This window comes from Gallinula chloropus (genome assembly GCF_964237585.1).
Source record: "Gallinula chloropus genome assembly, chromosome: 2".
In the NCBI taxonomy this organism is placed as follows: domain Eukaryota; kingdom Metazoa; phylum Chordata; class Aves; order Gruiformes; family Rallidae; genus Gallinula; species Gallinula chloropus.
The window spans coordinates 137,375,279-137,402,377 of NC_140086.1; the positions used below are offsets into that span (position 1 = coordinate 137,375,279).

At 39.5% G+C, this 27,099-nt stretch overlaps 1 protein-coding gene across 1 annotated transcript in view; it reads right to left on the reverse strand.

Annotated features, from left to right (window-relative positions):
- The window catches only part of PPP1R9A (protein phosphatase 1 regulatory subunit 9A), a gene marked incomplete at both ends in the record, with an annotated part of 137,608 nt that overhangs the window by 27,065 nt on the left and 83,444 nt on the right, over positions 1-27,099 (reverse strand). Inside the window, 3 exons of the mRNA XM_084279913.1 lie at positions 1,277-1,330; positions 6,849-7,004; positions 15,556-15,691. Of these exons, the coding sequence (XP_084136039.1) occupies positions 1,277-1,330; positions 6,849-7,004; positions 15,556-15,691 (346 nt within the window). The remainder of the gene's footprint in view (positions 1-1,276; positions 1,331-6,848; positions 7,005-15,555; positions 15,692-27,099) is intronic.

The following is a 27,099-nucleotide window of genomic DNA, read 5'->3' on the forward strand; positions in this document are numbered from 1 at the left end:
CTTTTTACTGCGGAGTTTATAATAAAGTTTATCTCCTTTGCTAGGTTTTTTATTAGATAGAAGGCAAAAATAGAAGCCTTAACATCCTTACTTGCTTATCAAGGTTGTTTAATTTGCTCTAGGCAGTTCTGCTAGCGTAGAGGATGATGCACACAAAAAGAAAACAACAACTTTGTGGTGTTTTAGCCACATTTTATTTGGCTCTATTCAAAACACTAGGTAAAGAAGTCCAACACAAAAAGGCACATTAACCCTAATCTTGCCCACGGATTTGCAGGGATAAATGTTTACACCCACGCATCACCGCCATGAAGTCAGTGGGGCCTGGCACAATCCCAAGGGATTGGCCATTTGGCTCTGATTGCTAGATTGGAACTGGAAAGCTGAGGAAGAAAAGATTTCTGACTTTCTGAACTGAAACACTACAATAGAAATTATTACAGAAAATAGTTGCACTCTGAATTTATCTTTAATAATTTATGCAGATTTGATAAACACTATGCAAAATGTATGGTATGTGGAAATAGCTGCTAGAAAGAGTAAGATCTTTTTCTGAAGTACGATTTTCTTTTTGTCTTTTTATTATTTCCTTCATAATGTACTCAAACTCAAAGAGAAGGATGTCATTTTAAAACCTACTATTACTCAACAACTGATTATCAGTTGACTTCCCATAAAGGTTATCCTAGTACAAAAAACACAATTTCTTTTTACTGCTATAGCAAATTCAATCTAACAAATAGCAACCAATTGTGAGATGATGTTTTCCGTTAAACTAGTAAGGTTTTTCCTTTCTATACTGTCTTTAAAAAAGAACTGCAGCAATATTAAACAGCTCTTTTTCTTCTGTATGTAAAAAAGGAATTTTTATTAAATACCTTTAAATATATGATTTTTTTACAAAGATACTTAAACATCACTGGCAAATGAAAACCCTACTTCGACTTGAATATTAAACCCAAATACAATTTAAAAACCTGCATTAGGATTGTAAAACTAGAAATCTGCCATTTAGTCATTATGACAGCCCTTAAAATCTACATTAAATCGAAGCTACACAAGTTGGCAGTTTCTCTTAATAGCAGCACTTGAAATTTTACTTGGAACTTTGAACAGAGAATATATACCAATACAAGATTTAGCTGAGCCACCGCGCTTCTTAATCAGCCTTTAATAATGATGTTGACTTCTCCACCCACATAAAGATACGTCTTCAGATCTGATTTTGCATGAGAAAGGAAAAAGCAGCATATATTAACTGTATATTGATTCTTACCTTCGTCTTCAGCTTCTGAATTTCAGCTTCTGTAACTGCATGTTTGATTTGCAACTAAAATTGAAAATATAAAATAAACAAGTGAAGTCACAGAGTACTCCAGTATTTTTAAAGACAGTGCTGCAAGTTGAATATCTTATTACATAGCAGAAGGCCTTGAAGAGTGCTGCAGTGCAGTAGATTGTAAATTAAAATGTCTAGCTTGCAAAATGACTCAGTCTGTGCAACCTAATTAAAGATAGGATGCCGTCTAACCACTCATAATTTCAAATCAGAACATCCAATCTGTTTAGCAAAACCAAATGTCTTATGCTTAAAAAAAAAAAGTAGAGATGTTATCCTGCTGGGCTTTGCTCTCCTCTGATGTGAATGTGAGATACATCCCAGTGCTGTCAGTAAGTCCCACTGCACTGATTAAAGCAGGCACAGTACAAAAAAGCAAATATGGAAATAAGCGGTTTAACAACACAAGAAGTCAGGAAAACCTTGAGGGAAGATTCACACGCTTATGCCATGCAAGAAAAAGGGTAAACTGAGGCTATGCTTTTCCACTGGCAGCTGGAGCTATCCTGGCCAAGCCAGCAAGCCTCAGTTGAGAGCAGTTACATGAGGAAACTGTAAAAAACAGGAAACACCACTCAAGCACCCAAAATGACCACAAGTAGATTAACAGCCTAGGCAGTGTGCTGAAGGCTGGTGTTAGACTACCAAGCAGCGTGCCACAGAAGAGTGGATCTGCACCGCGAAAGGGTTGGTGCTGAGGACCTGGCATCTCCCTGCACACATTCTGCAGGGATTTCTTTTGGACTAACCTACATTGCACTGATCCTGTGGAGTGAATACCAATTAGTCTTTTGAATGCATTAGGCAACATCCAGAAACATCTTCAGTTTCACCCCAAAGGTCTGCTATTTGCATGCTCAACAGCATAACCCTAGCCTAAATGGGAACAATCATGCACATCCACCCAGTACTGGTCTGCACCCAAATCCCTGCAGCTTTATCATTTAAAGCAGGCAGCACAGACAAACTTCTGACAGCCCCCCAAAACTTTAAATCTAAGGCACTGCTTAATCTGAATCAGTGACTTGTGTGTGGTATGCTGAGGGCAAGGGTAAACCCTGAACTACAGCTTCAGCTGGCACCTGGCACTGTAGTGGAGACAAAGCCTTCGTCCATTATTTATGACTACCAGGAATAGGTATGGAAAAGCATGTTTTACATGGGGGTTAAGTCTCTTACAAGACTAACGGGAGCCTTTGGGAATAGCTTATGTTGAGCTAATGGAGTACATGAGGGAGTTGTACTGAACCAGAAATTATCATCTTTGGTATCTTTGGTGAAGCAATGGCTACATTCTTGAAGACCAGTCTGTTAGTTAAAAAAAAAAAAAGTAAAAATAATTTAAAAGAGAAGTTCTTCTGGAGGAAAGGAGTAATTTTCAAAAATAGGAGCCATCACAGAACTGATTGGTACAACAATCTTTAAGAAAGGCCAAGCTTTCAAATGCCCTTTTCATCAGACATATCTTGAAGGCATTTCTTGTGGCAGCACAGGAAATTCACACTCTTGGATGCAGGTTGGTTTGCAAATCAGCCTTAATGATCTAGTGAATAAACCTTGTCTTTTCTGGTGGAGAGCTGCTGAATTTCTGCTGGAAGGAATAAAGGAGATACTGACACAACCAATCCCACATGAGGAACAGTTTTGAAATGTTCTTTCCACAGCTAATTTCTTGGTCTGAGGAGGCTGTGAGCACTTCTCATTGCCAGGATCATCTGTTACAATCCAGTTTGGACTTTGCACTGAAAAGTGTAACAAATCGTCAAGTGGTCAGTGAAAATGGGTATTTCACTTCAAATGAAACCCCTCACTGACTGTAACAGCTTGCACAGTCATGTAAAATGTGGAGGCCCACCAGGCACACTAGTAGGTGGAACATGCACATGAGGCCACACCGAACCTGCCTTGAGCACACAGCTAACCCGCAGATGACACGGGATTCCTGGGGACATGCCACATGAAAGCAGGGCTACTGGTCCAGGATGGAGACATGTCAGTACAGCTGGCAACAGGGCACTCCGTAGCCCTGGAGCTGGTGAGAACAGCAAGAATTGGCCAGTGGTGCTACTCCACCCTGCAGACCAGGGAGCTGAGAAAGATATGTACCTTTTTGTAATTACACATACGGGGGACTAAAGAAATAATTTATAAGAATTTGCAAGAGGTTACTTGCAATTTCGGAGCTCATTCAATCCAACCTCTGATCTGCAAATTTCAGAGACTGAGAACTGCTATTTTCTCATCATTCCATTTTTTGTTAGTAGTGAAACATTACAAAAGAACCCTCTGAAATGTTACAGTGTTTATGAAGGGTCCAGGCCTTTGCTCAGTTCTGCTACCTCTCTGGTTTGGAGGGAGATGAAATCAGGGGAAGGATGGATGAGCTAGACTTTGCCCTTTGCAGAGTTAATAATGAAATCAAGACTCAAAGCTTTAGGCCACCTGCTTACAGTCCGCTCCCATCTCTTCTAAAACCCCACAAACCCATCAGCAGCACTTAAACAGCTTATTATTACATACAAATAAACTCCAAATTGTTGCATAAATGACAATCTGCTCAGGTACAGATGGTTTTAACAGTTATTTTTATACTCTGTTATTAAGTTAAAAAATGAATACTGAGCATTCTGACATTCAGTCAGATCACTGAATCAGTACATGGTACAGCAGATCCCACTGAGCCAGAAGGAAAAAGACAATTTCCTGCTGAACAGACAAATGTGTAGCTGGACATCTCCTTTTTTTCTGTTCTTTCCTTTTTTTTTTTCTTTAAGAACTAATGCTTGCAGACTACATGAGAAATCCTAACACATTTATAGGTTAGACTGAACAATGGGAGAGGTCAACTGTTTGGCAAGCAGATCTGGACTCCATAGTTAAAAATTTTACAGCAAGTTTACTAACAGGGGAGCAGAAATACCTTATTCCATGCCCCATGGAATGCCAGACAAATACTTGGCAGATGCTATTTTGTCTTTTTATGTTTTCGAAGATAATGCAAAATTGTCAAGGCCTCATTTTAACAAAGGCGTTTTGAATAATTTTTGGCACATTTCCTTATCATATGTCTTGGAAAGCTGATCCATTTTCTTAAAAAAATAAAACATTTTATAAAAAATAAGATCTATAGAGAGAAATATATTAAATTAATTGAAAACTGCAAAAGGTAGAATGGGATTAAAAGCTAGAACATGTTAAAATATCCAATGTACTCTGGGAAAGAAAGTACTCAATTGAATGTAATAATCTCAATGACAACTTTTAAATAATAATAATAACAACATCAACATTGTTTTCATTAAGGCATGAAAAAAAACCCCTAAATCTTACAGAAAATGTCCCTTCTCCCTACAGACCTTATTTCTCTTCAAACATCAGAGCTAAAATAAAGCTTCTAGCTCTTTCCCTCAAAGTAATTAAGGAAAATCAGTCCCATTTCAGGAAAACAAGATTTGCAGAAGTGCAGTGATTCACCCAGGAATGCCCATCTCTCTTCTGACTTTCATTCCAAAAGCAACGCATTTCAAGTAAGAGTGCTCTCAAAGTATGTGAGCACATTTTTCATTGCAAAGACCGAATTCAACTAATTAGGTCAAACTATTATGCTTAAAGATTACGTCCAACCCACTTGTTTAATACTTCCATTAATCTCTGGAGTAAGAACAAGAAAGAACAGTTATTCTTTAAATACAATTCCAGAAAACACTGTGTGGGCTTGTGCAGCGTGATCGCGAACAAGTCCTCCAGTGTTAAAAGAATTTAGGGCAAATACCAAGAAAAATACATGTACTCACTCTGCAGCAGCCAACAAAATGCAGCTGTGTACTGTTAAATACAATCAGTGAAACAAAAGGGGCATGCTTGTAACAGTGGCAACTGCGTGGGTTAGCGAGAAAGAGTCCACTCTTATGCAGGAGCATTTAATGTTTCCTTCCCAGGCTCTCATCTGCACTTAAACTGGAGCATGGCAGAGTCCCTTCATCCGATCGCCTCTACAACAGCATTCTGAGGCCATTACATCAAAGAGGTCTGCAAATAGCTTCAAATCAGTTTGGACATGCTCAAGTGTGGCAACAGCCCAAGTTGATGGAAGCTGTATTGGAGCGCAGTTTTACAGGTAACTGACTCACAGGCGAGTGCCGTGTCCACCACCCGTCTGAGGCCTGTGTAGCTTTGTTACACTGGCACAACCAGAACGGTAGCAACGTCCCACCGCTTTGAGAAAGTATCACTACAGATGATGCAAAGTACTAGAAAATTAAGAAAACTCTTCTGCTAATTACATAAGTGCATGGAACTTGAAATATGTGGTGAGAAAATGATCATTTAAGTAAAGTCAAAAGCTTTCAGGAAACAATGATGAATAACAGTAGGCATCCAAAGGCTGAAAAGGGTATCAGCAGAAAAGGGAAAGACTGGTTGCTCGTTGATTCATTACTTTCCATACATTACTCTCACCAGAGAGTAATAAAAATATGTATCTATAGAAGATAAACTGGATAGTTTATCTATCTAGTTAGGGATAGGGGAGAGGACAGAGGAAGAAAGATAAAAAAGGAGCCTCTGTACCTTAAAACTTTTTCTCTTCTGGGTCCAGGGTCTGCTGCTCAAATCTCATGTGGTTCTATTTCACCCCTTCCGTCTTCCTCCATTAAAAAATTCATTGTCATCACTCAGCCCATTATTGTTTGTTAATTACTGGCTTTAATAAATCCAATTGTTTCATATCTTTATTTGTATCAGAATTCAGGAAAGCTCAAAAATAAACCACATCAAAAGCCCAGACTAAGATACAGAAGAAATGTTTCTCAGCACTTTGGCACGTTAAGTTACATTAATTCAGTGACCACAAGGAACGCCACTGATTAAAGTCCCAGTTAGTACCAGCTGCTGCTAACAAACTCTGTAACCACAGGGTTTGGTAAAACACCAGCTTGAAATACGCCTGCTTCCTCAATACAGCATCTTTCTAAACACATGGCCAAACATATGACAGTGCTGTACATTGATGAGTTGCTGCACAGTGGCATAGGGTGAGCTCCACATGTCCCTTTTCACTGAAATTTAGCATTTGCTGTTTGGTTTTCCCAAACACTTTTGATTGGAATCTTACCAAGAAAACCCACCCCCAAGTCCCCCCTCAAAAAAAACAGAAAAAGAAAAGCAGCAATCTGCTAGTAATGAATTAACATGTACTTTGTCTTCCTGTTCCTCATCGAAAAATGCAAACTAAGTGCTGAGGCAAGTAACTTCTGTGCTGAAAATTGAAATTATAAACCGCCTTCCATCAATACCAAGCAAACTGAAAGCTGATGCTAATACATCTCCAAACTAGAGTTCTGCTGCTTTGAAGCAGAACTTTTTGAGTCATTCAACAGTACTGAGTATACTCAGTTTTCAAGAGAAATACCTAGCTTTCAAGGGAAAAAACAAGCACTGAGCAAATGAGAGAATTAGAAATCTAATTCCAGTGAGATATTTCAGGAATGTTTCCCAATCTATAACTTACCTCTTTGAATTTGTGAGCAAGCTTGTTGGTGTCCACATCACTGGGAGAGAACATGTCATCATTCTCAGGGAGATCAAACACTTCAATAGCCATGTCACCTCCTGGAAGGACAGGTCCCATGTCTTCATCTTCTTCATCTGTAGCATATTCACCTGTCTTAATTTTATAGCATTTAAGAAATTCCAGTTATCCTCTTATTAGGCAGATACTGTTCAAAGAGTAATTAAGCTACTGTGCAAACCCAGCATACTGCATACAAAAGTTTATCTTCTTCATTAGCTATAACTCCAGTACTTATTAATTCTACCAGGCATTCTCCACAGCAGTATTTCAGAATATCAAGAGAGAGGAGAAAACAGTATCTTTAGCACTAGGAATTTAGTGCTTAAGCATTACTGGCTCTAAATTTCAATTGTTTTCATCCTTTTCCAAGAGAGGCCTCCTTTCCACAAGAAGAACTCTGCAAATTTTCTCAGATTTTAACAAGGAATCTTTTCCAAACAGAAATAAAAGGACAACAGGACGAGAGGAGCTTGATTAGTCTTTTTAAAGCCATCTGGAGGAAACAATTCTCCAGTGACATTCCATGGTGAATTTTAAAATCCATTGGTTTGTTCCTTATAAACAAATTAACAATAGAAAAGTAACACCCACACAGAAAAGCTACAGCAGGAAAAAGAAACCGAGTGTCAAGAGACGAGTTCAGAGACTGAAGTCAGTTCACTGAATTTTCACTGAATAGGGAGCTTCTAACTAGTTTTAAACAGAAAATGTGGATCTTTCTTGGGTTGGTAAACCATGGGATGTGAATAATTTGCTGAAAAAATAGAATTAAAAAAATTCATATGCTACAATCTGTACCTCAAGATTAAAGATAAAACAGCAATATTGCAGGGGAAAAGCTCACAGTATTAAACCTCAAGTTGCCTTGACAATCTTCTGCACATCTCATCTGTGCTCATGCCTCCCCATGCCTAACATGCCTGGGTACCACTCTGCTTCGGTGGGGCTCTCTCTGGAAGCCGGAGTACACAGCACACTGATCACAAGCAGCCTGATGGCATGGCGAATGACTACACAAACATGTTGCAAAGCAAACACTTCCCTCAGGGCCACATCTGGATTTATAAAGCTTGGGACTCAAAAAATACATGGAAAAGGAAGGGTGGGGAAAGGGGTGCAGTCCTTCTCGTGTTTATACAGCAATAATACCAAAATCCGAGAGAACTACTCAAGTTTTTGTTCATGAGCTTTCAGCTCCTGAGATGAAAGCACATAATATTACCAGGAGCATACTGTCAGTACTGCTAGGATTATCTACTAGAGTAATTTTTTTGTCAAAAGAACTTTTCAAAACAACAGGGAAGAACTCAGATGTCCAAACAACAGTTCAAATCTCAACTTCCCACCTTAATTTAGTTTCCCAGATGTTGTTTATGCTTATGTAAATGTCTCTCAATTAAAAAGCAGTGCAAGGAAACTTGCTAAGTCTAAGTGCAGAAGTAAACACAGAAGAGGTATGTGTCCAACAACAGGGTCATATAACTGCAATAAAACATCACCATTTCTTGGACAAGTAGCACCTAGAATGGCTTCAATTGGAAGGGACTTTTTAAAGGACATGAAATGTCTATATTGTCCTTTTTTTTTTTTAAACCACTAAAGTTTTGAAAAGAAAGCCAAAACACACATAAAGCATTGAATGGATTGGAAAAAATCTTATATTAAAAGAACTATGGAAAAAAAACTATGGAAAAAAACCCATTCATACTTTAAACATCATCATCAATGCACATGACTTCTTAGAGAGAACTCTGTTTCTATAAATGGTTATATATTCTTCAAACAGTAACTGTCTACTTTACACACTTTATCTGTACAAGAATCTCAGTAATCTTCAACCAAAAAATCCAGTTGTTTTTGCTTCTTTTTTTCTTATTTTAAACAGAAGCAAAGAACACATGATCCCTCTCAGTGGAATTCTGTCATGTTAGCATCGCAGCTAAACAAAACAACACCTGAAATAAAATACATCATTTGTATGTCTAGATCTCACATACACAAAATCTTCTGTTATGCTACACTTGTAGGAACTTCTGCTTCTGTTGTGTTCCTCACAGCTACATGCAGTTACTGCCTAAACAGAAATTTAGGCTTTTTCCAGGAGCGTGTAAATGTAACACCAACTTCACACCCCATATCGGGGTGTGGAGAAGCGGAACAACTAACCCTAAAATGTCAGTGGGATTTCAATGAAATGAGTAACTGTGGGGACAAAATACTAACACAATGCATGTACTGTCGATTTTGCAGTCATTATCCCTGAAAAACTGATAATATCATGATACACAACCATCATTTCTATGTGAAAAAATCATCTTTGTGGGTCCACCAGCAATGGCAAGGAAATCCCTGGAGCATGCAAAGAGAAGGCAGAAGTAGGATTGTTAACTAGCAAAATCAATCCCAGTTTACATAAAAAGCCCACATCTGGCTCAGCTACATATGCATCTTAAAGGAACGTATTAACTTAATGCAAAATCCTAATTATATTTACCAGTTTGGTAAAAGAATAAAGCAGATCACTTCTGTCAAAACTGATCCCTCCGAAGACTTAAAGTAAAAGGAAGTAATTCATACAAAAAGAAAAATGAACACATAAAATCACAGAATCATAGAATGGCATGAGTTGGAAGGGACCCCAAGGATCATAGAGTTCCAACCCCCTGCCACAGGCAGGGCCACCAACTTCCAGGCCTGGATCTACACAAGGTTGCTCAGGGCCCCATTCAACTTGGCCTTGAACACCTCTAGGGACAGGGAATCCACCACCTCTCTGGGCAGCCTGTTCTAGCACTTCATCACTTTCCCTGTAAAAAAACTTCCCCCTAAATCCTAATCTAAACCTTCCTTCCTTTAGCTTTAATCCATTCCCCCTTGTATGATGGACTAACTTATATTGGGTAAATATTCAAGAGCAGGCAGTATTCTCCTGGCTGCAGGAGCCAGTGTTTGAAAAGGGACATCAGGCAGCTTACAATGAACACAAAGGAAAATCTTGCTTCAGATGGTACATAATGAATGCCAGTGGGCACAGTAATTTTTGTTTCAATTAATGCAAAAAGTAGTCATCAAAGTGAAGCACTGCAGTTTGCTCAGGTAAACAAGACAGCAGGATGGCACACACACGTTGCTGAGCACAGAAATAAATGGGACTTCGGCTTTTGTCTCCAGCAGAAAAGGGTCTGATCTTACAGTCACATGAAACACAAATGCAGGTTCAAAAGAAACGATGTGTACTTTACACAAATACGTGTGATAAACTACACGAAGCACACTTTCCCTGAGAAAATGATCTTTGCTGGCTTCTGCTTCACATGAAACTATTAGAAGCTTGTTCAGACCCTGCACCAATACGCTAGAATGGAAATTCAGTGGTTTACAAGAAGCAGCAAAGCACAGACAAAAGTTATTTTACTTAAAAATTACAAAGCCTTGTAAGGAACAGTAGCTCATGTAGCTGCCTGAGGTTCCCTGCAACAAATTTTGTTTTCTTAGCTGACAAGAACAATATTTTTGTTACTCAATAGTTAATAAAAACTTACATGCTCTTGAAGGAAAATCTCAGACTCTTCAGTTTGTATTGGTGAGCAAAACTCATCCATGCAAAAGACCTAGTTCTCATTTCAGCAGCACCTAGAGCTTAAGCTTACCCCATCCCCAGCAACAGTTTCCCATTTTAGCCTTTCAATTTTGCTACATGCTATCACAGCCAATAGCGTGAAATTATCTTTGCCAACATGAACTGCAATTTCCCACTTTAAAAGGGAAAATGTGTTACTCACATTGTTTAACTGCCTTGTAAATTCTTGAAATGGGCCTAACTCTCCCAAGCAGAAAGAAGGAGCAGCAGCACCAGCCAGGATAATGCAGACAGACCTTCCCCAAATCACCATAACAAAGGCTGCATCAAGCTAAATCTTTTATTTGTGTTGAAACTCTCTCACCATCATGGAACACTATTTGTAGAACTATAAAAATAACTCAAGCCCACCTCTTAATTGCATTTTTTTTCATGCTTTATACTTAGTTCTTTCAAAGGAGCAAAGAAAAATATAATGCTATTGTATCAATCATCACTTTTACAGGAGTGCTTCATATTAATGATGTTGGGAAAACTGTACTCTCTGAAAGCTCTTGTTTAACAAAGGTATTCTTTGAGTGACATTCAAGCACACTGCAGTATTTTTCTTTTCCTGTGTCAAGATTTGCTTCAATGGTTCTAATGTTACTTTGCTCTCTGAACGTCCTGGTAAATGGGAATTTAAAATGAAAAAATATTCAAATGCCTATTAGTGATATTAAAATACATTAAAATGTCACTTGCATAAAACTACTTGTCCATGCCCACAGAGTGAATAGAACTCCGGAGTATGTTATTAATTTCACATACTGCGTCACAATAAGCAGGTTTCCAGGGACACAGGTCATCTGCTTCATGTGGCTTTTGCCACTCACTGCAGAAGATGAAGAAGATAATACCATTTTCAAATCAAAATTCCAAGAAATGGCAGAATTTTACTAAAATGTGCACAGAACACTGTTGTTAACACAGGGCAATCAAAAGGTTTCAGTCAAGGATACAGATTCAGGTTGTACTTAAAACCCTAAGTAGGAAATTCAAAGAGAGTATCTACTTCAAACCTTTGAGTTTTGTTTTCTGACAGGATACAACAAATCAAGAGGATGTGGGATTTTAGGAGCTAGATGAACTGGTGATGAGTAAGCTCTGCAGCAGCCTATCTAGAGGCAGCATCTGAAACACCATCACGAAATGCTGACACTGCCTATTGGAAAGAGTACTTGAGAAATAACTCCACTTGGCTCCTGGGAGGTTCATGACAAACTGTGAGCTCTTGCACATTTACCCTGCTTGTCTTTGCATGGACCCCATTGTGGGCATCCCCCTTCTTTTAGTGTTTGTCAGTTCTGCACATGGTTCTGCTGTCTCCATGCAAAGATTTCAATGAAGGAGCACCCAAAAGCATCCTGCAACCCTGTGATGACCTGCAGTCCACAATAACAGGAGATTCTGAAGTGCAAGAATGCAGGGCATTTATATAGTAAATGATGTAACTTTTGGGAACACTATGTGTGTTACTGTGGACCTTCACCAACAAGTAAGTCATTTAACACTTCCGCAAGGCAATGGAATGAGAAGTTGCTGTGGGCTAACAAGTGTCTGTCTAATTTAGCATCTGACTCAAGTTCAGTGCACACTGGTTTTTGGAAGTCAAAACTGACTCTCTAAAGAACTCAGATCCTTATAAAACAGCTGGTTGATTCTTGGGTTATGATGAAGACTGCCCCAAATTTCAAAACAGAGGAAATATAGCCTGCTGGTGGCACAGCAAGATAAAACACCAGGACTTGCAGATGCCTGGTACACACTCTCCTCCTGTGATTTGACCAGCTCTATCAGTCACGTGCAGTGTCTCAAACACAGATCACTGATACTCTGCTCTAGAAACCTGGTATGTTATTGCTGTCCTTGTGGTAAAGTCTCTTGAGGTTCAGAATTTGACAGCCTCAATGAAGGGTTGACTACAGATCCCCTTCTTGTTTATTTATGCAGCATTGTAGATAGATACCCATGTTACTGTATTTTAAGAACTGTATGAAAATGAACAGGACAGTTTGATAGCTCTGACACTGAACAACTCTCTGCCACCTTAGCACAAAACTCCTTACACTGCCAATCCCAATACTCCTGAGCTTCATGCAGTCAGAATCACTATCACTCTGAAGAAATGGACTCAAAAAGGTAGGGTTTTTTGTACATGTGTGGATATTCATTCAGACAGTGTAAATTAAGATTTTCTTGCCCAAAAGATGCCATGCATACCAGAGCCAGAGATGTCAGGGCTGGCAGTGGCGTCTGGAACACAGCAACACAAGCCCAGCCACCTTTGCCCTCACAGAGCAAGGTGAACTCAAAGAAGTAATGCTCGTATTTGACAGTAAATGGAGCAGAAGTGCTTGTGGTAACCAAAAGTGTCTTTGAACTGTGTCTAATGTGCATTAGATCACAGTTTCCATTGTGTCAATTGCCTGGGAATGGTGCAAGTTGTGTGAGTTTACTTGGGTGGCATAGTGAGGTGACATGACAAAAAAATTAAAAAAAAATCAGGATTGCTGCAGCTTTCCATTAAAATCTACTTCTGATAAGCCTCCAGAAACTACATGTGTATTCTGAGAGCAAGGCTTACCAACCCCCCTCCCAAATATCTGTATGGCATCAAGCAGGAAATGTGTATGACCTTTGATGATCCCAATGTAGTTTTTGAGAACTGAAGCACTGCGTTTGCTCTGAAGCCTAATTGCTTCCCCTTTCAGAAGAGATCTTTCATCTCTGGACCTCCCCTGGTAGATGTCTTTTCCTTTCCTCACACATGGCATAGGAGTCCTCTGCACTGCAAACGCTAACGGCCAAAAAGCACGTCATGGTCACAGAGGTGGTTATCATCCTCAGTGTAGTGCTACAATTAGAAAAGATGCCTTTAACTCTGTTAGCTACTTGCCCTATCTTATTTTCTCTCTACCATCCAAAAGCACTACCAATAAAAAACCCTGCATTTAGTATTTTTGTGTTAAAACTTTATGCAGTGAAGAGGACTTTAGAGTTTGTAACCACTGAATTGCAAGGACAAGCTGCATCACAAGAAGTATCTGATACCTACACATCCCTCTCCTCCTCTTTCACTACTGTGCTGAGAAACACCTGCACAGACATCAGTACAAAAGTATCACAGTCAGCATCAGCACAGCAGTAATACCTGCTGAAGGCTGAGCTACTACCAGGGTCGGTATTGACCTGTATGGTTTGAACAACACTTCCTTTACTGCCAGATCTTGAGTTACGGCATCTGTGTGGTGCATGAAGGTAGGCAACACAAGCCTTTTCTGCAGGTGGATGCATCCTCTAGGTAAAAGGAGTACCGCATCCACTACTCACACAGGGATGTCACACATTCCTCACCCTGCGAGAGAGTACACAGCAAGAAGGATTTATACTTCAGGCATTTAAGACACACCTCTCCTGTCACAGGTCTTCAAACCCTGACATCTACAGCATGCTATGATGAGCTGTGAGAAGTCTTGTGTTCCAAAGGCCAGAGGGAGTTGCCTCTTGAGGAGGAGATAAGCTATCTTCAAGAAATCAGTCAAGAACTTGAATTCTGAAGAAAGAAGAAGCAGCAGCACCAGCCAGGATAATGCAGACAGACCTTCCCCAAATCACCATAACAAAGGCTGCATCAAGCTAAATCTTTTATTTGTGCTGAAACTCTAAACTAAACAATTCTAAACTAAATAGAACTTGTGTGCTTCTAAGGGTTGAGAAGGAACAGAGAGGATATGGATTTTCTAGCCTTCATAGTCTCACGCAGGTACACGTACATATACATCCCCATTACATCTAAGTACAATTTGTATTTATATGAGTTAAATATGCACCTATGACAGGATTCATTCTAACACATATTCCAATATTTTTAATATCAGTGGACATTAAAGTAACTGAAGCATCTCCGGGCCTAGACAGGACTTTTTCCCAGGTCTCCTGGACACTTCTGATTGTTCTGACCTATTGTTAGTTTAACAGTATGTTTCAAACTCCGAGTGTTCCCTGATTTTATCTCCAAGTATTTTTTTCCCATTTCACTGTTTAGAAGCCCTCAGTACCTAAAAAACCCCTAAACTGAAATAAATGCACTGTGTGAATCCCCTGTCTCCCCCACTGCCTCCTTCCTCAAACAAACCAAAACCATCTGCCCTGAGCAAAACCCCACTAATACATGGTGTCTGGCACTTCAAGTAACATTATTCAAGACAATGGGAAATGAAGATGGTATGCTTGAACTAAGTGGCTTGTTACAGCAACAGTCATTTTACCTTAACCCAGCAGCTAATTTAGGGAGTAAGACAGACAGCAGTCTCTGAAAAAGATCTCTCCTTAATCTTTCCAGGCACCTTGGTATTTAGGTATATTCAAATTTTAAAGGAATGGAAGAAACTATGTAAAATTTACTGAATAAAGCCAATGATAGCTTCAAAAACTTTACATTGGGGTATCAGGCACTAATCATAAACACTAATACACTCTTTGACAAGGTAGATAATTCTTTATCCCACGGATGATCTGTTCACAAAAAGCAGTGTGTGGATGAAGGTGTCCTACCTAAAAATTTTAGAAAACTTCTCAATGTTCTCAATTAAGAACAACATCAGTTCCTTTAGGAAAAAACAAAGGTGCAAAACTTCCCCAACCCCCTAAAAGTTAGAAGGTGATTTTTACCATTTTCCCCAAACCCCTCCTAATGTTTCAGTGCACAAGAAAACCAAATTTATTCCCTCATTTCAGACAAAGCATACACTTTCAGAAGAAGAGCAATGATTACAGAAGCATTGACTTATTTGATATTTGCCCTTCTGGAACAAAACAAACATTTTAAATCCATGCTGAAAAGCTTTTGAGTAACTTTGTTCTTCAAATAATATTCATCATCGAAATCCGTAAAAATCATCAGCAGAAGTATTGGAGAGGGCCAGAAGTTGACCTCTGAGCGACAATTAAAAAGCAGGAATTAGGAATAGAAAACAAAACATTAAAAAACACAGAATAGTTAAACACTAGACAATGTGTTACCTCATCATCATCTGCATCATACTGTGCATAATGCTGCTCCAGCAGCTCTCTCTGGCGGCGTTCTTGTTCTAGAGTTTGGCTAATCAGCTGCGCAACCTCACTCACTTGTCCCGGTTTTTCTCTTCCAATTACAAACCTATATAAAAACATTAGTGGAAAAATATTACTCTTATTGTTTTACCCAAGTTCTTGATTTTCAGCTGTGCCTTCTTCTTCAGAGACACATGGCTGTGATGGTTCTAAACGTGTTCTGTGACATTTGCCAGAAGTGCCCTATGTGATCAGTCCCTGATGGTATTTACAGGAGTGTGGGGGGAAGTGACCCCTGAAGCCTACATCCCACATGTCAGCAAAAAAGATGTGATCAATTTCACCTTTATGGACACAGACCTAGTGTGGGTCAATTAAAAAAACCCTTAAGAGCCACACATTTTCCAGGAGCCTACAGAAGACAAGATGCACAGTCACAGCCTAGACAAACTTCTGGCAGCTCATAGGGAAAGGTACATGCACCAGAGAAACTTCTTTCTCTATCTTGACTTAGAAGATGGAGACTTGACTTCTGAACTTTTATATTTTCCTTCAGTCTCTAACAGTGAATCTAATTCCACATTTTAAAATCTGACATAGACACTACTTTCCTAATTTTAAGCTGTGTTTAAATCCTTTATTTCGTCAACTTCTGTTGCTAAGGAGCATTACTCTCCAGTTAGCTATGGCTGAACACTGGAAGCACATTTCTCTGGCTTAACAGAAGGCACAGCAAGTGCCTCCTTTCTTGAGAATTACAAGGACTGCTTTCCAGTCTTGCTTTCAGCAACTGAAATCCAGAATTGGCTTAGATTGTAACACTTCTTTTCACCACAGCAGTGTAACTGTAATTAGATATTTTGCTATCTATGGTATTAATGATAAACACCGATTATACAGTACCAACACTGTAAACTACTGAACAAAAGCACGATTTAAAGATGTCAAGCTGAAGGATTATTTTCTTAAAAGGCTGGAAAGACAATTAGGTAATTACAGGTGAAAAAAGTAGTATGCAGAGCTGAAAAGCACAATAAAGTGACACTGAGATACTGTGTACGGTAAATTGCTTCCACAACATTAGGCTCAAATGATGTATTTAATATATTATTGGAATGAGAGGTAGAAATGTGCATTGTATCTCATGTAAGAAAATGATTTTCATTAGTACTGCCTATCACTGTTAAAGTAATTTGGGATTTGGTGTTCATGTGTTAAGCCGACTTCCCCTGAGTGGGTGACCCTGAATGCACTTCCTATGCCAAACAATTTGTCAAACTCTAAAAAGTCAGGCACTATAGATAGCTTATAGAAAGATTATTTCAACATCATCAAAATATCCATGTCAGTAATTACTTCCAAAAGGGTAAGTAAGGTGAGAACGAGGGACTCCATTTGAAATAACGATACAAGATGATCTGAAAATAATTTGCAAGGAAGTGTCTTCGTTTAAAAACATTTACAGAAAATACAGCAGAAACTAGAACAAAATCAAAGAAAAGCATCAGCATTTTAATCCTGATCAAAACAGATCAGAGCCTGGCACTCATATGCTACAATTACGAAATCTGACATTGGTTCTCGTTAATGATAAAGACCTTGGGCTGAAAGAAAAAGAATGTTTCTTCATGGTCCCTATACTTCATCCGTTCTGCATACTGACTCATAGTCGGATCCTGTTTCCTCTGAATTTTAATTCTAGAGCCAAGTATTGCAAAGACTAAACCAGCCATGTTTTCAGTCTCAATGGGGAGGAACAAAGAACTTTTGATACTACTACATGAAATAAGAAAGGATTCAACCCATATCTGCAAAGTATTTATCTCCTCTATGTAAAAACAAGTTAAAAGAGAATATGGAAAAATCCCACTTCGATTTTAAATAAACACCTTAAGCAACATTATATATGTGTGTATGATTTATACAGAGAAAGCATCATATTTTTTAAATACATCAGCGAGATCACCAAAGTGGTAAATTATGAAACCACACAAACTGATGCAAATACTGTATTCCCTCCTGCCCTCTGCCTGATAGTTCATCTCCCCTAGAAAATAAGATACTTGAAAACTTCATACAATCATTTGTGTACACTGAAAACTTACAACAGAGAGCATACAAAGCATCTGAGGTCTGATAACTCTTGATAATTTAGGAGTGGTTTTGACACATCAGACTGCAATGCAGTAATATTTTCATACAGTCAAACAAGTTTAAATAGGAACTAAATCTGCTAAAGCTCATTAATTGAATTTTTCTTCTCATGCTAAAGCCACTCACAGTTTACAGTGGTGGGATTTTCAAGGCTTGGATCATATGTCAAAATGAAGTTCCTCAATGATACCTGAAGCTGTCAAATGATGAACAAATAAAAACCTCAAAGCAAGGACAAAGTTTAAATCAAATGTTTTCCAGAACAGAAATAGGCAAGGAATGTTTTATTTTCCTACAAATTACTGCTTCAAAGTGAGACATTTCCAAAGTGTTAAAAAAATAAATATTTAGAAGCATTTGGTCATCAATGTCAGTTGTAGATACAGAACTGTGTATTTGTAAAAAAGGAGTATTGCCTTGCCAACAATTACAGTTTTTACAAATTGAACCAAACCTTTTGCCATACTACACTCCTTGACCTTAAGAATACCTTGCTACATATAATTATGTTTAATTTGTAACTAAAATAAGCCATAAATTATAATTTTATAAATTAAAGAGAGATGAGGAAGCACTTCTCTCTCAGAAAACCCTAAAGGAGAGGCAGTTATTAAAATGCTCAGCATGAATTAGATCTTTATGCTTAGAATGGCTTTAAATACAAGAACTATCATAATCTGAAGTGTTTAAATACAAAGAGAGACATAAGGTTGTGATTCACTGACCAGAAAATTAGTCACTGAACCATAATATGCACACTTCAACAAAGTGGCTAATTATGTATTTCTCATCACTCTGCCTCACCAAAATTAAGCACATGCATTTCAGACTTGATTAATTAGTCTCAAGGGCCAAAAGTATTATAACAAGGCACTGTAAATTCTATCAGCAATAATATACTTGCGAAGCCGGTTATGTTTCTGGATGTGAGACAAATGAGGGTTTTAAAGCCTTTAAACTTCTTCACAATACTATTCCCTGTGATTATTAAAGCCAGCAACTGCAAAATAAACCCCAGCAAATCTGTGCAGCTGCACCCCAAGCCATCACTGTACTAAAAATCTCAGGCCATTACTGATTGTTTCTGATGTCCATAAAAAGGAGAGAACATCACAGAGAAGCAGGGCATGAACTGACCTTGATCTTCAGAGTTACCCACCATCTAGCTGAATTACCAGCTGTGAAATACTCTCTTTGGTCATCCTTAAAATAAACAGGGACAGAGCTAGGAATTTAATAATAATATTAATTATTTAATATTTGACTCTACCTCGGATTTAAGAACTAAAGGAATACAGTACCTGGATAAATTGAAAATTAAACTACAGTAATGGTGCTTAAGAAAAGCATTGGCTGCAACCCCTGCATCTCCTGCAATCCGGTCACAATTTAATGATTTTAAAGTACAGCTGTTATATGGCTTTCTGCATATTTCCATCTTTTATTAAACAAGGATCTGCAGACCTGTGCTTCCTGAAATAACAAATAAAAGAGTTTATTGATTTTTTTTACCAACCCGAGGAACCAGATAAAAAATATTTCCATTTTCAAAAGAACTTTGGTACTAGAACAATGTATGGAGGCACCAACTCTGTGACATAAAACTGAAATTCTGCAGCATGGATTTTTAGTGATTTATTCTCTGTGAACAATTTATCCTAAAAATGCCTCAGGCATTAAATGCTCAGTTTAAAATAATTTAGCATGGATTCTTCAAATTCAGAAAAAATCAAGTGAGACAACAGCAGACTCCTTCTAAGAAATAAAGAACAAAAATGAGGTTTTTTGATGCACCAGAATTCACATTTTTTTCTCCTAACCTTCCCTTAAATATAGTTTGGTCAATAAAAAAAGTAAAGTTCAATGTAATTGGGGAAGTTTTTACAGATGGGTTTTGAAAATGGTTCTCCTCTGATCTTTAAAGCACAAAGCTGCTTCTGCTACCATTTATCTAATTTACTTCAAGATGTCTTCAATTACTTACTCTGGCTGCTTCCATTAGGATAATAGCCATATAATTAATCCAAAGTGCTAAAAGTGGCGTGAACCCTGAAAGAAAGCGGTTTTATTTAGTTACAGCAGCGCAAGCTGGAACTTGTCTGGTTTTCATGAACAAGATCAAGCTCTCTGAAAAGATGGCAGCCTCAAATGCAGAGGTCGCTGGCTGATGTAAGGAATTCACAAGTTCCAAGGTTCAGTTATGCTTCTTCAATAAAATGATCTGAAACTGGTTACAAAGACTCTGAATCACTTAAACTATTAAGTTGGAAGAGAGCTCTGGTCCATCCCAACCCCCCCTAATTCAAAGCAGGGCCAACTTTGTCATGGCCTTGATCAGTTTTGAATCTCATGATGGGATGCAACTTGTTCCCATGTACTTTTTTTGGGCAGAAGCACCTAGTCAGAATTTCTCTTGCTGCACTTTGTATTCATTGCCTGTTACCTTCTTACTGTTGTCGTGGTTTAACCCAGTAAGCTTTTAGGTTTTACCAGTCAGGTAAAACAACCACACAGCAAACTTGATACAGATGCCTTCTGTCTTAGGCCTTTAAGTCCACCCAGCTCTCCCCTGCACCAGGGACAAGTGTGTTGACACTGCAATTTTTAAAGCTATTAGCTATAACAAAGAAGAACTGAGGGTGATTGGTAGGAGGAAGTAAATAAGGTTTGCCTGAAGATTAGTTATGGAAGTGACCCAAATTAACACAAATAAAGCCCATGTAAAGTCTAGCGGAGGATGCCAGCTATGTTAAGCCAACACAGAAGAGGAACTATGGGGAAGAGCCTCCACTGGCCCTGGAGACAGAGCTACCAGTAAAATGACCTATTGTGCAGAAGTTCATTAGCTTCCATCCTTGCCCTGAGACCCAAGATGAAGTAAGCCACGTTGCTGTATCCTGAGTTTGAAAACAGACAGCAGGACCCTGGCTTATCAGTGATCTGAGCCAACCTGTGTCCTTTTGCCCAGTCAACAGTCAGGATAGGTATGTGGAAAAATGAAATCCTTGGCCATAGCATGAGGTGTAGGTAACATGCAACAGTAATGTCAAGAATGAGATGTATGCATAGTGTGTGCTGTGTTACTTGCTATTGTTACTGTTGAAGTAGTGGTTCAGAATAGAGTATTTTTAAACTACTCATAAGGATAGAATGGAATAGAACAGAACTGTTTCAGCTGGAAGGGACCTACAGCAATCTTCTAGTCCAACTGTCTGACCACTCCAGGGCTGACCTAAAGTTGAAGCACGGTACTAAGGGCATTGTCCAAATGCCTCTTAAGCCATGACAAGCTCAGGGTATCGACCACCTCTCTAGAAGCCTGTCCCAGTGTTTGAGTACCCTCTCATAGTTTTTATCACCCTCTCAGTATGCTTCTTAAGGTCCAGTCTAAACTTCCCCATGAGCAGCTCTGAACCATTCCCCCATGTCCTGTTACTGGATACCAGGGAGCAGAGCTTAGCACCACTCTTTCTGTTTCCCCTCTCAGGAAGCTGTAGAGAGTGATGAGGTTACCCATCCCTCAGTCTCCTTTTCTCCAAGCTAAACAAGTCCAGAGTCTTTAGTGGCTCCTCACAGGACATTTTTCCACCCTTTCTCTGGACCTATCAAGGACCTGAAAGTCCTTCTTAAGTTGTGTGGTCCAGAACTATGCATGGTACCCCAGGTGCGGCCATACCAATGCTGAATACAGCCAGGTAACCATCTCTCTTTCCCAGCTTAGTTATAACAGTGTTCAGTGCACCCCAGGATGTGGCTTGCCATCTTGGCTGCCAGGGCGTGTGGCTGCATCCTGCTGAACTGCTGCTGCCACCAGCATCCCCAGATCCCTTTCTGCAGGGCAGCTCTCCTGCCAACCCTCTCAGAATTTATACTTATGCCCCATGTTACTCCATCCCAGGTGCATAATCCAGCATTTGGACTTAAACTTTTTTTTTTTAAACTATTTTTCCTTAATGTTATTCATTTACTTTAAAAAAATTAATAAGTATTTGAATTAAACAAGGTCTCATCTATTTCACTTGTATAACCATACTCATACTGATCAAACTGTCAGAGCACACTGGTTGGACTCAATGATCTTGATGGTGTCTTCCAAGTGAAACCATCCTATGATTCTGAAGACTGCGATACAGTGCATGGGTGTCAGGCACTAAAGGCATCAAGAGCCACACATGAATCCTTGCACTCTAGTGCCATTGCTGCTCTGTGACAAGCCATTTCAGAATGTAGGAAACATGAAGATGTCCCTGCAACAATATCGAGGTCATTAGCCAGTCTGTGGAAAAACTGAGGCAAAGCAGTCATTTGTTTATCTCCTGTTTTACTGCATCATTTTCAACAAGCTTGGTTCCATGGAAGAGAGTAGATGTTACTCAAATAGAGTTTTGCAAGACTTTTGGCATGGTGTGCTCTTGTATCCATGTATTTGCAAACACCAAACAGGTTTCCTGGGCCCTTTTACCCTTCAGAGCAGTGTCCTGTGGGATCCTGCCAAGCAGATCCCTGTACGAGCCAGAATTTGCTCTCCTGAAGTCCAGTTCTTAAACTCCAGTATTTTAGCTTTGATGCGATTAAAACTGCCATTGACTTTCACTGAAGAACTGTTTCTACCTTGTTCATGAGTAACAAATTTGGCAGACAGCCTTGATTGCCTCATTGAACACTTGTGTCAAGAAGCTGATTATGATATACTCCAAAAATTTCCTGGATTACATACACCCAACCATGCTCTCCTTCCAGTAGATGCTGGAGCAGTGTAAGTCCTCCATAAGTCCCTAACCATAACCTCTGAATTTGCTTGTCGCTGGTTCCAAAGCAAAGGCTAAGTCACCATTCCTCCTGTCTAAGATCATGGGACCTGTTGGCAATCATGTCCATGTCCCACTTTTTCAGGTAGACTCCTCCTTTCCCCAGCACATCTCATTCCTTAGAGAAGGTCCATACAACAACCAATACCTCCCCTGTAACATCAGCTGCACAAACAGGGGCTGACCTGTGTCCAATCCTACCTGACTGGCATGATCAAGGAGAATACTTCTCATGCCTTTCCACCCTAGATCCCAGAGCACAGTGACATACTCAAGTTCTTCCTCAGCAGTACTAATTGTTCTGGTGGAGGAGCAGCAAAGCAATAGCATTAAGGCAGGAAGAGCCTCAGCAGTCTCCCCCCAGCATGTTGGATACAAGCCCCTGATAAGCTGCACTGCTATCAACGCTAAACGGATATAGAGTCAGGCAATTACAAAGCCATGTAAAAACCCACACACCAATATTAATGCACTTAGATTAATTATTACCACAGAAATAAATTCCAGTCTGGGGTCTCGCTGACATATTAGTTCTATTCAAGAGTACTTCAAATTAGCCATGGGATTCGGTGTTCTGGCATCTCTCCAGGATCTGGTCCTTCCACTGTTCCGCTCTTCTGAGAGTGCAGGCAGAGAATCTCTTCCAGCCAGCCTGACAGCCTCCCAACACTATGCTTGCATAAAAGGTTTTCTTAAATACCTGGTGATCATTTAATCAGCTTTCTTTAAAGCACCACACAATTCTTATAGAAATGGGTGGTTCAAAGAAATGCATCTGCAAGTCTGTACTTTAAGGTACGTCAGTACAAGTGAAGCACATACATCAGTTCAAAAGGTGCAAGTGCTATGTGGGAGTACTTCTAAAACTTGACTGCATTTTGAAGTAAGTTCTGCATTCCCTCACCCTTATCCTTGCTGGCATCCAGGAACAAAATACAGATGGGTCACAATTAAGCTGCTGAGTTCAGGATATATCCTTCATCCAGATGATTACGGTCCATATACCACACTAGCTGTATCGCACTTACAACACAGTCCAGGTGTAGTCAACTGCTCCTACAGCATCATCCCTATGACTTCCTGAGTTATGCTGCAAGTGTGAATGGTGGGTATTTCTGCCCAGCTGCCACAGTGTTGTATCAGATTAATAAAGGTGCACCAAAACTGGACAGGAGCTTCCTCAACAACATACCGAACACTTTGAAAAAAATCAAGATATCATCTAAATAAACATTTATGTTGATATTTCAGTTGTAGGAGTAGGAGGTTATGCTTTGATCCAACCAACGCGAAGATGAAGTGATCCAAAATCTGTCAAGTTGTTCCTTGAAAGGAACAGAAAGGGAAAAGAAACAGACTCCTAGTGAAATCCATCCCTGCTGAATCTTATTAATTCATGTTACACTTAATTTTAAAAACAATGCTCTAGATATCTAGCAGGATGGTTGATAATTCAGCCAAAAAACTTTTTCACAAAGATTTATTTATGTATTTTGCACTCAAACATGTAATTTCCTGCCCAAATGTGCAGAAGTTTCATGAAATAACTTGCCATAAAATTAAAATTAGGAAGACCTGTGTTTATGCCAGTAATTAAATGGTGCCAAGGAATGCTCCCAAGCAATAGTAATGGATCATCTATACCACTAAATGGTCTCTGGAACTTGTCCCAGGTTAACTAATATTCTACCAAATAATACTCAGGCACAGCCCAGGAGTTAGCAAAGGCTAGGACTTAGCTTGGATGTCTCCAACAGTCAGTTTGGATATGGCCACCCTGCTCTGAAGGGTAAGAAGGTTTAGCAGTATGAGTGCTGACCACTCTAGTGCCAGCTGGCCTCAGCACTGAAGAACTGTCCGAGGCACAGTTCCTCTAGCACAACAGGCACAGCCAAGGAATACAAACCAGCGAAGCACTGATGAATGCAGTCTGACCTCACCGGTGCGAAGGGGGCACAGTGTTTGCGAGCAATTTTTCACATTAAGTTCAGCACACTACTCTTAGTAGTCTTGCAGAATGATTACCAGTGCTTGTAGGAGTTCTTTGTGGAGACCAGAAAGAAGAAAACAGCTCATATAATGGAATTTTTAGTATAACCATAGTGGAATAGACAGGAGAAATTCACACTAATTTGGTACAAGGCACTACGAGTCAAGTTTCTGACGGGTCCATGGTTCAGGTTTATCAAAGAAGTAAAACAGGCACCAAGCACACGTGGCTTTTTATGCAGCCTTTCTTAAAGTCCCAGCTCAGCAATCAGTACTACAGAACAAAGGACTTTCCTCTCCTCTTTCTTTTCTCTCCTTGGTTCTGGCATTTGGATTCGAGGAAAAAGACACAGACAAGGAAAGGAAGAACAAAACCATCACCTCCAGTCAGCAGAAAGACAATATAATCCAGCTCTCTGAATCAGACACAGATGATGGTATCTTTTGGTTTTGGGTCCTGTCTCTTACCCAGGACTGGGAAGATGTAAAAGACTCTCTCCTGTGCCTTCCATAATGTGGATCTGCAGTATGGACATTGCCTGCAAATGTTTCTTTGAAGGACACAGATGTTTCATAGGGCAAAGGCACAGGTAGGAAAAGTAAGAAAGAGCAGGAGAAAATCTGCGCTGGTGTGCACACTGCAAGAAGAGAAGATGATTATTTAGAGGAAGGAGACACAAGAATAAAGCAATGCTGTTCACTGTTACTGTGACAAACACTCCCACTGGGGTATACTGCTGCTGGCTAGATCCTGCGGTTGACTTCATCTGTCCTCTATACTGTCTTACTGCTTGCATAGACATGACTGTATAAATTACCTTTCCAGATGCTGTGATGTTAAACAAAACTAACAGCAGGCATGCAAATGCTGCTTTCTGAGGCAGTGCATTTTTCAGAAAAAAATCAGCTCAAGATGGGGTGAGGAAATAGCTGCAGAAGGAATAAATGACATAAGAAGTTGTGTTAATTAAGGAGTGAGCATTTTCACTTCTCATCCTTTAATTGCTTCTTCTATAAAAACTATCTGAAAAAAGTAAAAGCTTCATTCTTTTCTGAAAGGTTGCATTTGCAGTACAGAAGGAGAAAGAAATTAGGCTGTGAACTGGGAGTGGGAGTTGGGACAAAACCTTGCTTTGAATTAAAACCATCCAGATAAGAAAAAACCCGAAATAGTAATGTGATTTTTTATTAGAAAAGAGAATAGTGCAAAGCCCCAGGGTTTGATAGTTACACTGCTACTGCTAGAACCTACTCTTCAATGATCTAGAAGATTAATTAAACAGGGCAAAATTTGCTAACTAATGATTTAGATTCTGTATCAAGATGGGAAGACTTTAACGCATTTCAGCAGAATTTAATTAAACAAAACCTGGTAAATTCACTGGTAGGTTAGGATTAATACAATTAATTACTTTCATGGTGGTGCAAATCATGAGAAACCAATCAAGTTTCTCAGTGGTTCCCTGAAAACTTAAGAACTGACTCAGAAAGCATCCTGAGAGCATCCGCTCAGTGCCTAGCAACAGTTTGGAAAGCTGAGAAAATGTTTAGTCACATTCATACGACAGGATACGGAAGGAGGACACGGAATTCAAAACTCGCCTCTCCAGTAAACACTGAATTTTGTTAACTTCCTTAAAATGAGCCTTTCAGGGGAAACCAATAATGATAACAACACAAGCAGCACACGAAGGACTGGGATTTTCCGGTGACTGTCTCTCACGCAAGATCAGTACAGTTAAGTCTTCCCAGGACTATGTCCTCCTTTCCCAGGACCCTACCTTTGCACTAACCTTTGTATCCAGTGAGGCTGAGCTGCTCAGTATTTGTCCTAGGATAGACAGACTAGGTAAGCACCGTAAAAGGACAAAACTTTCTCTGTGGAAGAACAAGAGTTTCCCTCTGGAGGGTGTGTTCAAGGTAACTGAAAATAAAATTCCCTGGAGGCACACAACTCTCCAAGTGAGCTTTCTCTGGTGAAAACATCACAGTGCCGTAGCACCCTTTCATTATGTTAAAGAACATGTGAAAGAGTGGGGTCACAGACACTCAGCATCACCCAAGCAGCTTCAAAGGACTTCAGGTTAGCAGACTCAGAACCACAGTCCATGAGGAGACTATAAGCAAAGGAACACAGGAGAAGCTCCATGACAGGACAGGATTCCCACTGTCAAGCTGCCTCCTTATCCTGTCTTTTATGATTGCAGGCACCACTTGCATGCTGCAAACTGATGGATTACATCCTAAACGGGGTCAGCAGAAGCACAGAACAATTATTGATATTAGTCTGGCGCTGTCCTCTGACTGTTCCATTAATCTTAGAGCAGGGACGACACTCAGAAATATTAAAAGCCACCACACATTTCAAAGGAAAATCCCTCCTGTACATAATCAAATTGTCAAATCCACTAAGAAGAGGTATTAGTAAACTAAATAGTTAAGAAAAATTATAAAGAAGACAATATTTACATCAGTAGAAATAACACTCACAGTTGTATCTGCCAGATTAAAGTCACGAGGACACTAATTCTCATCCCTAAACCCAGAAGCTGATTGCCAGATG